Source organism: Eulemur rufifrons, chromosome 19 (assembly GCF_041146395.1).
Source record: "Eulemur rufifrons isolate Redbay chromosome 19, OSU_ERuf_1, whole genome shotgun sequence".
NCBI lineage: Eukaryota > Metazoa > Chordata > Mammalia > Primates > Lemuridae > Eulemur > Eulemur rufifrons.
This window is the reverse complement of record NC_091001.1, coordinates 8,784,900-8,797,923: the sequence shown is the minus strand read 5'-3', so window position 1 is coordinate 8,797,923 and position 13,024 is coordinate 8,784,900. Positions and strand designations below refer to the sequence as shown.

General features: G+C 46.7%; 1 protein-coding gene across 4 annotated transcripts in view; it reads left to right on the top strand.

Annotated features, from left to right (window-relative positions):
- The window catches only part of TBC1D1 (TBC1 domain family member 1), a 202,881-nt gene that overhangs the window by 175,694 nt on the left and 14,163 nt on the right, over window positions 1-13,024 (top strand). For all 4 annotated transcript variants that reach the window (XM_069495292.1, XM_069495293.1, XM_069495291.1 and 1 more), the window contains 3 exons: window positions 708-866; window positions 6,687-6,931; window positions 9,225-9,384. In XM_069495292.1, coding sequence (XP_069351393.1) covers window positions 708-866; window positions 6,687-6,931; window positions 9,225-9,384 — 564 coding nt within the window. The remainder of the gene's footprint in view (window positions 1-707; window positions 867-6,686; window positions 6,932-9,224; window positions 9,385-13,024) is intronic.

The following is a 13,024-nucleotide window of genomic DNA, read 5'->3' as shown; positions in this document are numbered from 1 at the left end:
CGCTGCACAGCCTGGTTCCTAACAGGCCACAGCCGGGGCGGGGGGGGGGGGGGTGTTGGGGACCACAGCCTTAGAGTTACCAAACAAAGGGCGGGGTTCTTGCCCTCAATTTTGCCTCAGACAAAACCCTTCCAGCCTTACTGGCAACTGCTCCCTCCTTGCACCCACCCTTGTGCCCGAGGGCAGCTGGAAAGCTCAGGTTCCTTCCATCTGATTGGTCTTTTCTCTTCTTTCCCATCATCCTTAAGGCTTGGCCCAAATGAAGGATCCTGTGAAACCTCTATTGCTCATTAGAAATGAGCCCACTCTCCTTCAGCTGAGCGCTACCCCAATTTGATTCTGCCTTTTTTAGGAGATCACATTTTGCATTATAGTTCTTCATGCTTGTTCTTACGTCCCTAGAGCGTTACTAATTGGCACCAGGTAGGGGCTCGTGCCACACTCATCAGTTTATTGCTTGCAGAGTCCAACACAGAACATGACATCTTTGAAAGACGAGAGGGAAGGAGCTGCAGCAGTGAGAGGAGCATGGGTGGCTTGAAGGAAGGGAGTAAATAGAACAGCATTTCGTCTGCTTCTCTTCCGTTCCTGTGCTGCTGATTCCTAATGGAACAAGACTTGGATCCATGGAAGAAACACAGCTCATTTTTATTAAGTTGCATTCTCTGCATAAAGTCTCTTTATATCTTCTGCTCCTCCTTTTAAAGGTGTGCCACGTCATCACCGAGGTGAAATCTGGAAATTTCTAGCTGAGCAATTCCACCTAAAACACCAGTTTCCCAGTAAACAGCAGCCAAAGGACGTGCCGTACAAGGAACTCCTAAAACAGCTCACCTCCCAGCAGCACGCGATTCTCATTGACCTTGGTAAGTCCGCACTATCGATTGGAGATGAAAATGGAAGTTTCACTCACTTGAAAAATCTGAAGAGACTGTCCACGTTATTTAGTGATTTGCCTTTAGGTTTAGCAATCAAAATTTACTACTTAGACTTTCAATTTAAAAAGCCGTAGGGTAATCACAAATGTCTTCTTGAAGTATATAAAAATCTCTGTATTTTCACTGGGCAGCTTGTTAACTCCACTTGGCATGAAGGCGGGTGTTCATTAAGGCTGCAGTCATAACTGTGGTTCAGTTCGGTAATGCAAATATTGATAGGAGGTTTTACAGTCAGCTGAGGGAACATCCTGGACAACATTTAGATGTTCAGAACCAAGGCTTGGTTTAATTACAGGAGCTACTCCCTAGCTGCTGTACGGCTTACAAACACAATTCATCAAAAAAATTGTAGAAAGCATTTTGTGTGTGTGCCTTGGGCAATTTTATTTTAGAAACTGGGTGATACCTTGTCGCTTGGATAGTTTTTAAAAACACAAAGATTGAAACGATACACAATCAGCCGCTCATTACCAACAGAGGGGTGCTGGGAGGGCACTGCTTTCACTTTCATCTTCGAGTTGAAGCCCTGAGTGAGAAACTAAAAACCTTAATGGTAAAAGACAGAAAAGTAGCTAAAATTCATCATGCAGCATTCTTGTTATGGATTACACCTGTCTGTCTGGTTTGGGACTTTGCTGTATGGAGGTCAGTTGAACAGTCATAGTTTAAGAGTCTAATAGTCTTGCACCAGTGGCTACATGCTTTACTCCAAACAGTGTGCCATCGTTTCTGACATTATGAAGATCACATCATGAAATCATACTTGTCTGGTCATTCTAAATATGCCCTTTAACGTCAAAGGGAGATAACTAAATGTGGATGATAAAAGGAAAGAGTAAAATGGGGTGCGATTTCATTTCCCTTCATAAAGGTCTGGAATCTTCCTGCCTCCTGCAATTCAGTCAGTGGTGTGCTGGCACATGTTTAACAAGCAGCTCCTCCCATACTCTCAGAAGGGGCCCTGGTGTTCAGTGTTTGCAGATTTCCATGGTGTAACTACTCCTGTTGTAGCCAATTTTAAGCTACCAACTTGATGTCACCGATCACAGAGCTGGGCACTGATCCCAGCTGTGCATAAACAGGGCCAGTGGGAGCCAGCCCCAGCAGTCACTGCACTCAGTCACCTGTTTCCTGGAAATAACTGTAGGTGAGCGCTGCCTTAGTCTCCCAACCTTGCCATTAGTGATTCCACACACCTTCTTTGAGCGCCTGGTGGATTCCCTATACTCTAGGAGGCACACATTCTAGTGGGAAGATGGACACTAGACAACGGATGACCGAATGACTTAAAATTCTGAGGATGATACAAAAGGTATTTTTATTTCCAGTCTCTCATTTCAAATTCTGCTCAGAGCTAAATGGAACAATTTAAGAAGATGTTAGGATCACAGATCCTCATCTAGGAAGGAATCTTGGCGGTCATTCCGTTATAGGGTTATTCTTCCTTCTGCAAAGGAGGGACCCAGGGCCGGGAAGTCAGAGAGTCAGTGTGGGATTGCTGGTTTGCCCGCCCGCAACACTCCCTGGAGATGCGGGAATCTCCAGCCTCCTGGTAAAAGGAGCAAAAGAAAGAAACTTGTTAGTCAACTGTTTGGAGCCACCATGAGACTGCATAGCTTTGCAGGTGGCCCTGTGTTTGCCTCAGGAGACCTCTGGCCTTTTGTAGCAGCTGCCGGGTAGTAAACAAAGCTGAGAGGACCAGGATGAAGCCCAAGATGAAGCCAGGCTGCCCTGAATAGAATAAGGGGGACGCTCTAGATTGAATGGGGTTTCTCCCAGCACTGCCGGGACCACCTGCAGCATCTCTTGAGGAGCTTGTGAAAACACATTCCTGAGGTCACATCCCTGACCTGCTGCTGATTTAAGAATTTCTGAGTGAGGGGCCTGCCTGCCTGCAGTGTGCATGTTTAACAAGCCCCCGGGTGACCCTGATGTGATTCCTGCTTGAAAACTGCTAGATGAAAGCTCTTCCCCCTCCAAGGGATGGAGCAGGAAAAAATGCACCCTGGAAAAACATCCCTTAGATGAGTGAAATTCCTTAGAACACTTAGTTTGTGCAACACTTCATGAAAATTAAGTTCCAGGTCGTTTAGAAATATGGTCATCTTGTGGGTCTTTGCAGCATGTTTCTACATTTCAACACACGGGTACAGCATTGTCACATGTCTTTTTTAATGTGAATAAGGGGGTTTGTTTGTGCTGCGTTTGACACTCTCCCCTTAACAATCCCGTTCTCATTCTGTGTATGAAGGTAGACTCTATTTAAGAGAAAAATTTAAAGGAACTACATTTCTGTAAAATACAGTTTAAAGAGGCGGGCCTCATATCTCGATGTATCTGTAGGAAGGGTTCCATGATTTCTACCCAGTTTCCCTCTAGGTTGGCAGAAATGAGGCATTTTTTCCCTAAGCTGGAGTCCTCCAGAGCCAGAGTGCTTGTCCTGAGGGGTGTGCACCTGCCACAGCCTGTCTTGTTGAGTCAGAACCTCAGTCTGGAATCTTTTCACAAACTTTGAACAAATACGACAGACAGTAAACAGTGTTTTGGTCATAACATGCTTTGAGTAAGCAGCGGGTGCAAGGGGCTGAACATGGTCTCAGGGCTGCACTGCCCTGGGCCCCGGTCCCCTGCTGCAGGTGCAGGTCAGATGTGTGGTGTTTATGACGTGCAGTTTTGCCTTCCCGGTGCTAGCGTAGTAACTTCTAAATCGGGGCTGCAGGGCTGCAGTGCTCCGCGCTGGGGTATGTGAGGGTGGATTGTCCAGGGAATGCTTTTAATCCCGCTGGTCCGTTCTCCGCCCGCTGGCCTGCCTTCCCTCCTCACATGTGTGTGCTCGGGAACGAGGCCGGGTTGCCGTGTTAGCCTGGAATGCCAGTTCCCAAACAGCAGGTGCATCCTTGATGTCAGGATCATCTCATGCTGAAAATTATCACGGAGCCCAAAGAGCTTTTGTTTACATGAATAATTTCTGTCAGTATCTACCACATTAGAATTTAATTAAAACTGAGAAAATATTTATTTTAAACTAAGTATAATAAACTCATACATATAAAATATTATGAAAAATGATTTTCCAAAATAAAAAAATTAGTGAGAAGAGTGACATTGTTTTTACATTTAAAAAAAAATCTATTTAATGTCTGATTTAGTAGAATCCACTGGATTATCATATTTGCTTCATTCAGTCTGTTGTGATTGTGTTATTTGACGTATATGAAGAAAAAGCTGACCTTGCCCAGATTTGTAGTTGGAAAAAAGAGGGAGGACCTCATGGACCCCTAAAAGTGTCTTGGACTCCCCCACGGGCCCTCAGACTGAGAACCACTGGCCAAGAAGAATGTAAAATAGGAAAGCAGCATCTCCCCCAAATAGACTTTGTGAATAGCGTGAAGCATGGGCTGCACAGCAGTGTCAGCAGGGCAGGCATCCTGCTTCTCCCGGTGGTCGAGAGCTGGAGCCAGAGGCTTGTGGCTGGTTGCCCAGCCTGGTAGTGGACAGTGGGCTCGGAGGCCTTTCTTGCTGCGCTGAGTCCCAGCACTCTGTGGGACAGGAAGGTGCGTTGGGGCATCTCATGGAACACACTGGAAAATTTGTTTTAGATTGGCCAGGTTTGTTCAGGGAAAGTTTCTTGCGTAAAGAAAATAAATTACAGTTTCTGCAACTGCAATGTGGAAGACTTGACTGGTTCGAGTAATAACTAAAGATCTGAAAGTTTGGGGTGCACAGCTGTTTTGGTGAATCTAGATGGTGGTGATGTTTATTATTGTTATTATTTGGAACTCATATTTTCAGTTCTAGATATTTATGAATTCCAAATTTCATGAAAATCAGTTGCTGGGATGAAACTTTCCTTTGCCTCTGGAAGTCTGTTGGAAAGTGAGATTTTCAGGCTTACGTGGAGTATTATAGTTAATAGAGTAGTGGTTCTGCAAGGCTGTTCCCAGGTGCATTATTTCATGCTACAGGACTGTCTTACGTGTGCCCTTTTTTCCAGTCTTGGGTGGAAGCTGGGTTTGAATGATGTGTATGTCGTATCTGAACAGTCACCTGTGACTGAACACCTTCATAGCAACCACTGGCATCAGGCATCGCTCATGCCCCCGCTCGGCAAAGTGTGTGCCCATGTTACAGGAGAGGAGGCTGAAGTTCGGAGAAGCCAGATAGTCTACTTTGAACTGCATGTGCCAGAGCTGGTTGCTTATTTGCTTCAGATGCCACTGAAATGCACATCAGAGGGTTGTTCTTAGCATAAGAGATGCTACATACAATGTTTTGCTGGCAAGATGGATAATGTTCAAAATCTGTGGTTGGTTAGAAAGGCGTCCGAGCCCTTTCACTCCCATACCAGGGACTGTGGAGCAGACCTCGAGGCCAGTGCCTGCCAGGCCTGTGTCCACACAGCCCATGAAGCACCGACGTGCTGGCACTACAGTTCAGTTGCACATGCTGCTCCAGGCTAGGAAAATGCCCCGGCGTAGCCATGCTTACTGTACTCACACACACAGTTCTGCACACAGCCCAGAGAGGGTCAGGGACCCCAGGAGCCCCCACTCCTAGTGCCTGTGCTAAGCCCTGGAGGAGAAGATCAAGCTGGGAGGGTGATTATGTGGGGCTTCAGGCTAACAGAGTGGGGAATTTGTTCTTAGAGCACTGGGGAGCTATTGATTGCTTCCTAGCAGCGCAGGGTATGTTGGGAGAAGCTTTGTTGGGGGAAGAGGTAGAAGAGGCCAGAAGTGAATACAGGACAAGAAATCCAGGCAGTGGTTAGGAGACCGTGGCCATCCTCCTGAATCCAGTTCAGATGAACCCGTGTGGACTGACTAAACGCTTTCTCACTCAGCTGAGGGGGAACCCTGACTGTGTCCGCCCCCCTCTGCTGCGTCCAGTGATCATGGTGCGGCCTGGACGCCCTTCTGCCTCTGCTGAGCCAGACAGGTCTGCAACTCTCTGCTGGGTCCCCACCTGGCCTGGCCAGCCAGACCTTTCTTCTCTTTCGTCACCTTCCTGCTTCCTGGAAACAGTGCTTCCCCTTCAGTCCCATTCCAGAGGAGGGGAGAGGGGAGGTGACAGGTATCAGCCACAAAAGCCTCCTGGACAAAGGAAGTATTTAAGCCTTATTTGAATACCAGCTTTCTGTGAAAACAATCAGGATGTTGAGAGCCTTTAAAAAAAAAAAAAAAGACCCTTTTTCTGGAAGGTAACTTTTGTGTAAAAGAAAACACCTGCTGCCCTTCAGGCTGTTTGGAAACACTGCTTGTGGTTGGCGTGAGGCATCTGCAGGCAGAATGTGCCGGCCTGGGAACGAGGTCTAGGGGCAGGCAGAATGTGCCGGCCTGGGAACGAGGTCTAGGGGCAGGCAGAATGTGCCGGCCTGGGAACGAGGTCTAGGGACTGTGTGTGGCCGACGTGGGGGGAAGAGAGCTGTCCCGCCTTCCTCCTGAGGAGTGAGCCATGTCTAGAGGACCAACAATCTTCTCCTTTTTGTAGATCGAAATCCAGACATTTGTAGGACCAAAGGTGGTTCTAATTTCCTTCACCTAAACCACCACCAAAACATGAATAATTGCTGATTTTTAATTGTGAACGTTATTCCAGGAACAACCGGCTGACTTGTTTACGGAGCGCCGTGGTAAAGGCTGATGGATATTACGACGCAGCTGCTGAAGACGCTGCTTTCACCTGAACCACATCGGATTTATTTGTCTGTCTTTCTTTTTTGATTACAACTAATACATATTCTTTTCACAGGGAGAACATTTCCAACACACCCGTACTTCTCTGCCCAGCTTGGAGCAGGGCAGCTGTCCCTTTATAACATTTTGAAGGCCTACTCCCTTCTAGACCAGGAAGTGGGATATTGCCAAGGTCTCAGCTTCGTAGCAGGCATTTTGCTTCTTCATATGAGTGAGGAAGAGGCGTTTAAAATGCTCAAGTTTCTGATGTTTGACATGGGGCTGCGGAAACAGTATCGGCCCGACATGATTATTTTACAGGTATGGAGTGTTCCTTATATCTTTAATAAAACAAATGCTAAGAATGTTTGTTATCCCTCTCCAGGTATATCTGAGGAACTCTTCCACCACCAGGTGACATTGTCATAGCTGTCATTGCTGATAGTGTGCTCTGTGCTAGGCTGCGTTTCAAGTGCTTCCTGTGTAGTTGCCCCCATAATAGCGTAACAGGAAGGCACTGTGAATTGGCTCAGTTTGTGGACGGGAAAACTGAGACTCAAAGAGATGATGTAGTTGGGCCAGGTCACACAGCTAGCAAGTGGCAGAACTGGAGTTTAAACCCAGGCCTGTCGGATGCCAGGGCCTTCCCCCGTGTGCCTTCATGAACCGTCAGGCGGCGCAGCCCCAGCCTCCCTGCCTCTGCACCTGCCACTTCTCTGCCAAGGACCCCACCCCCATCCCCGTCATCCCAGGTTCAGCTCAAATGTCGCGTCCTGGAGGGTCTCTGCCTGTGCCACTGGTATCCTGTCTCATTTCTTTTGCATAACACATTCACTGAATTCACAGAAATTATCTTTTTTTTCGAGACCAGCCTGAGCAAGAGCGAGACCCCATCTCTACTAAAAATAGAAAGAAATTATATGGACAGCTAAAAATATATAGAAAAAATTAGCCGGGCATGGTGGTGCATGCCTGTAGTCCCAGCTACTCAGGAGGCTGAGACAGGAGGATCCCTTGAGCTCAGGAGATTGAGGTTGCTGTGAGCTAGGCTGACGCCACGGCACTCACTCTAGCCTGGGCAACAGAGCGAGACTCTGTCTCAAAAAAAAAAAAAAAGAAATTATCTTTTTTGTTTACTTCATTTATCTGATGATTTTCTGACTTTCCTTAGCATGTAAGCCTCCCCTCCCATGAGAGGGGAGGGATTTTACTTACTGGTCTTGAGCTGAGTCCCTAGTTTCTAAAACAGTGCCCGGGATGAATGAGGTAGGCAGCCCGTCAGTTTCGCTGAGTGAATGAGTCTGTCAAAAGGCGGCCGAGCACAGCAGCGTGTTCCAAGTGCCAGGTGCTGCTGCCCCTTGCAGAGGTGGGGGGCAGTCTGCACCCTGCCGTGGGGAAGTTCGAAACGCTGCTCAGAACAGGCGCACGTGCTCCTGTACTGGCAAGATACAGTGGTTTCAGAGCCTTAGAAAGAAAGTGTTGTGAGAAAGGTACAGTGGAGCCAAGGACTTCATTTGAGAGCACTGAATTATGTGATTCACAATCCTTGTACAGTAGCAGCATACATCTCATAAAAGGAAGCCGTTTCGTTCCCTGAAAGATTTTCACCCACGTAACTTTCTGCGTGCACTGTGAAGTTCTTCCTGCACTCCCTTCGTTATCGTTCAGGGAGGGGCAGCTGTCGTAGGGAAGCAGAATTTTTCAGTTTTATATAATTTAGCGTAACACATGACTCTTTCGGGGCTGGTGGCCTTAGATTAGACTCCCTTAGATATAGAGGAGCCACAGCCATTGCTTAATGGGATGAAATTGAGCCTCTAGTACAGTTTTGAGTGCTGGCCCAGCTGGGGCAGCACAGCCCACCTTGCAGCATCTCGGTAGGGTTCTCACCCTCCCTTCCTTAGGCTCAGCCACGGACTGCTCAGATCTGGGGTGGCTCTAGGAGCTGTGTGAGCCCCGGGACTCATTTTGGGACTACTGGCAATTGGAGTGAGCTTCCTGCCAGAACCACACCATTCTCTGAAGCAGGAACCCTGGACGTTCAACTTTCATTGGGAAAAGTTACTTTATCTTAAGAAAAACACTAGTCGTCTTGTTTTAACTTGCCCCAGACTATATCCTTTATCTGTTACAAACCTAAAGAAGTTATACTTGTCTTACCTATCTACTAATTTCAGGGGTCCAGAGGAAATTTACTAAGTGAACATGTACAATGGGCTTTTTCTGTGGGATCATAATAGGCTCCTTTCTTAGCAGAGAGGCTGGCTTTCTGTTTCCAGTTCTCCTGGCCTTGAGTTTTGTTAAGAACGTGAATTTCTAAGAGAATCTATGAAATGTTTGCACAAGACAAATGTTTAGATTCTCTTCCAAGGAACACAAGGAACAATAAAAAGGAAGTGACAGGAGACCCAACGTTCGCATTCTGGGCCTACACCCAGCTGGGGCCTGGCGCACAGCGGGCGAGTGAAGAGCTGAGATCCGTGGATATCACAGGCCACATAGGGTGTTTAAAGTGCTGGCCGTTCTCGCTCACGCCCACCCTACGAGTAGGATGGGTACCTTGGTACACGAGGCAGACATCTCAGTCTCACTGCCCGTGGTGTCTGTCTCTCAGATCCAGATGTACCAGCTCTCGAGGCTGCTCCACGATTACCACAGAGACCTCTACAACCACCTGGAGGAGCACGAGATCGGCCCCAGTCTCTACGCCGCCCCCTGGTTCCTCACCGTGTTCGCCTCCCAGTTCCCTCTGGGATTTGTGGCCAGAGTCTTTGGTGAGCATTTGTGAGTCTGTTTGCCAGAACCAGCATTCTCTCCTTAGATGAGAGGTGCTTATTGTCACCCCATGTGAGTCTCCTTTGTATTCCTGTGTTTCGGACAAGAATAGCTACCGTTTAGGATTCTAAGTTTGGTTGGGGTTGGGTTTTGTGACTTTCAAGTCCTGCTTAACTTTAGAGATCACAGGTATTCCCTATTTGGCTTCATCTTGTGGCGTCTAAGTCAGATTCTCTCGGCGACAGGCCCTCCCTAGAGCGGACGTTTGGAAGACTTGGCTGAGGAGCTCTGGCTCTGTTTCCCGCCAGTCGCCCTCCTCAGCCGCTCGGGGTTGTGGCTGTCGACTGATGTGACCTGGGCCTCTGGGCTACTGCCCCTTCCAGATGCCCTTTGCGTCTCTTCTTCCCCCGCCCTGGGTCTTCACTGTCTCTGAAGTCACTCTCTCCGAGACCCGTGGGGACTTGGAATGACGCCCATGTGTGCAGGACGCGCCCTCCGTCCTCAGCCGCCCACCCGGGCCCACGTCACAGCCTCTGCGCTCCTGGGCCCCGCCAGGCCCGAGGTGTTCACAGTAAAACCATCCCGTTTTCATAATTTACTTTTTGAGAACATTGTCTCCGGCAAAGGTAAGTAGATGTTCCCAGGCCACGTCTCAGAACTGCCTTGAGCTGGCAGGAGGAGGGCCGTCCACCTGGAGCTCAGTGAGTACTATGAGCAGGAGCGATTCTTGCACAGTTTGTTTCTCCAGCCTCAGAATGGAAGTAATATTTTTGACAATTCAGGTTCTTTGTATTTTTTTTAATTGTGAAGAAGGAGGTTACTAAAAAATTGATAGTTATCACATATCAGGTGTTTTTAAATGTCATTTATGGTCAGTCACTTGATAGCTTAAAAACATGTAATCTTATACTTAAGATTTGTTTTCAGGATTACAGAGCATCTTAAAGGGAATGTTCAAAAACATTGACAGTGTACTACTTTAGGCATACTTTGGTAAACATCTTGCATGTACAAATTCTAGAAATCTGAAAAGTTGCTTTTTAATATAAGTGAACATTGGCTCTTCTTCTTTCCCTCAAAGTACTAGATCTTTATTGTTCACTTCTGTCCACAAGAACCTTAAAGACCATTTGGCTCTGCTAGAATCCATGTTGTTAAAATACTCACTACTCCTTTTTGTGTAACTTACCCCTCCCCCCCAAAGTGATGATTATTTTCTGTCCCTGAAAAAATAATCGCTAAAATAAAATAGATACTAAAATCTATCTCCTGATTAAACAAATCTTTAGTGAAATTTCATGAAAGTTTTTGCCATAGTTAAAAAACAAAAATAACTCAAAGCCTCAAAATTGTGTGCTTAGTTTACTAACAAAAGAGTTACAGAAACTATAGGATCTCTAGCTGTAGGCTTCAATCTTTCTTGCCAGTAATTTTCGTGGTTTTGACTTTTCTTACCCTGGAAATTAAAAGAAAGTCATTAGTCTACCTCCCTTACAATTGGTCCTAATTCTTTAACTGTGTTTTCATACAGGGTCCTGGAGGGGGTGCAGATGGAAGGGGGGAGGAGGGAGTGCTGTTTGCTAATGGTCTGTAAACAGCTCAGGCGTCAAATTATTCAGTTTGTGAAGAAAATTCTACCAAGGGGGCTGGGCTGACCGCAGACTGGAGTGAGCACAACAGCCATCACAGAGTCACCCTGCCCCTGGGACCCGGGCACGGAAGCTGCTGCCTGCGGAGTGTTCTGGGGCTCTGGGAGAGGAATCTTTCCTTAGGCTGCATAAGTGGGTAAAAGGCACTAAAAACAAGCAAACTTTGGAAATGAGAGCCCTTCTGTTGCAGAGTGGTTCATTCTAATGACTTCATTAAAAAAAAGCTCAAGCCAATATTGGCAGGATATTTTTCTTTATGTTATGTAGGCAGTCATGGGTCTTGGAGTTCTTTATACGTCATACATAAAGATGCCGGTGTCTGCCTGACTCTTGGATCCAGCAGACCCCTGCTGTACTAAGTGGGTTCCTGTCCAGCTGGCCAAGGGCTCCTCGGGTACAGGCAGGAAGTGGGATCTCAAGGCCGCACTGGGCGGTGATGTCACTCTGCAAAAACTGCTGGGTTTTTGGCACAGTCCTTGCTGTCTTTCAGTTCTTAAAAACAAACTTATTAGGTTCCACAGAAAAGACAGGTTTTTAAAAACCGCTTCTCTATTTAGCATTGGAACCGTGTTTGTGTAGCTCCATGATGGCAGATAGCTTAGTTTTAAATTCCGAAGCCTACCATTCAGGGACCATAGTCTTTTCAGTCGGGGACCCATTTCATTATGAGCCTTTAAGCCTGGGTAAACCTTAAAAACAAATGGACCTTTGTTGTCTGCTCACTATCTTATAGATGAGTAAAAGATTCTCAGTTTGCATCAGCATAGCTCATAATTGATTACCTCAGATTAAGTACTGTATGTGGTGCTTAGCAGGGCAGATGCCAATGACCTGAGCCTTCACATGACAGTCATGCTGTGCCCAGTGTCATTGCTGTTCTCTGGTGTCACAGAATGTAAAATAGCCTCCTCCTATATTTTTCTAGTTTGGGTGCATCTACCTTTGGGGGAAAAATCTGAAAAATAGGAGCTGGCTTGCTTCTGATGGAGGAGGCTGTGGTGTTAGGCTTCTTATATTTTTCTGTAGGATTTGCAGCCAAGTAGGTGAGAGAAGAGATGGAGTATAAAAACTAAGGTTTGTCAAAAACACAGAAGCCACCTGCAAAATAGTGAAGGCTTCAGAAAAGCTTTAGGATGCAAATAGACGAGGAAAACAACTAAGGGTAGGAAGAGTCTGGGTATTTGGGTGCCGAGAAGGAGGGGTGATGAAGAGAGTGTTTGCACCATCTTTATGCTGCTGTTCCTTCTGCACAGCGCTGTCACCTGCCTTCGCTGTCACCTGCCTTCACTGCCCACCCTGCCTGTCCCTGGTGGGAGTGTGGGGTGCCACAGCCACGCACTGCGGCCTCCCAGGAGAAGGTTAGAAGGCTTGTCCTGGACAAGGACAAGGTGGCTGGAAAGGAGATGCAGTATAAGTTCTCACAGGAAGATTGTGCCTTCAGATCACAGGCAGTTTCATACAGAGTTCCAATACACGGTGGCACAGTAACAAGGCTTCAGAGGAAAGTAGTTATTTGCGTTCTCAGGAAATAACATGAAAAGTGGTGGAATCAGCTAAATTTAAGATTCCTTCTCTTCCTGCCTGATACAATCCCTTTGCCCGTTCCTAGGTGGCTTGAAACAGAAGAGATGAGAAGGAAGAGACAGGAAGAAAGTCCCATTGGAAGGAAGTGGGTTACAGTGTGTGAGCCAGACTCCTGCAGTGTCCCGGGGGTGGGCTCCAGCAGTTTCCTTGCTTCTGCAGTGGTTTGCAAATGCACTACATCAGCTCACTTTTCCAAGGAGAATTATTATTTTTTTAAATTCTATAATGCAAATGTATACGGATTAGAAGACAAGCAAAACAAAAATAGTTGGATTGGGGCAGCGGGTTTATAGGTAACATTTTTCTTTATTTTAAAATAACATATAATTTTAAAAATTTCCAGAGGAAGAAAAAAGTATTAATTGTTTAAAGTATGTAAATATTTTCCTCAGGTGCCACCAGTTAG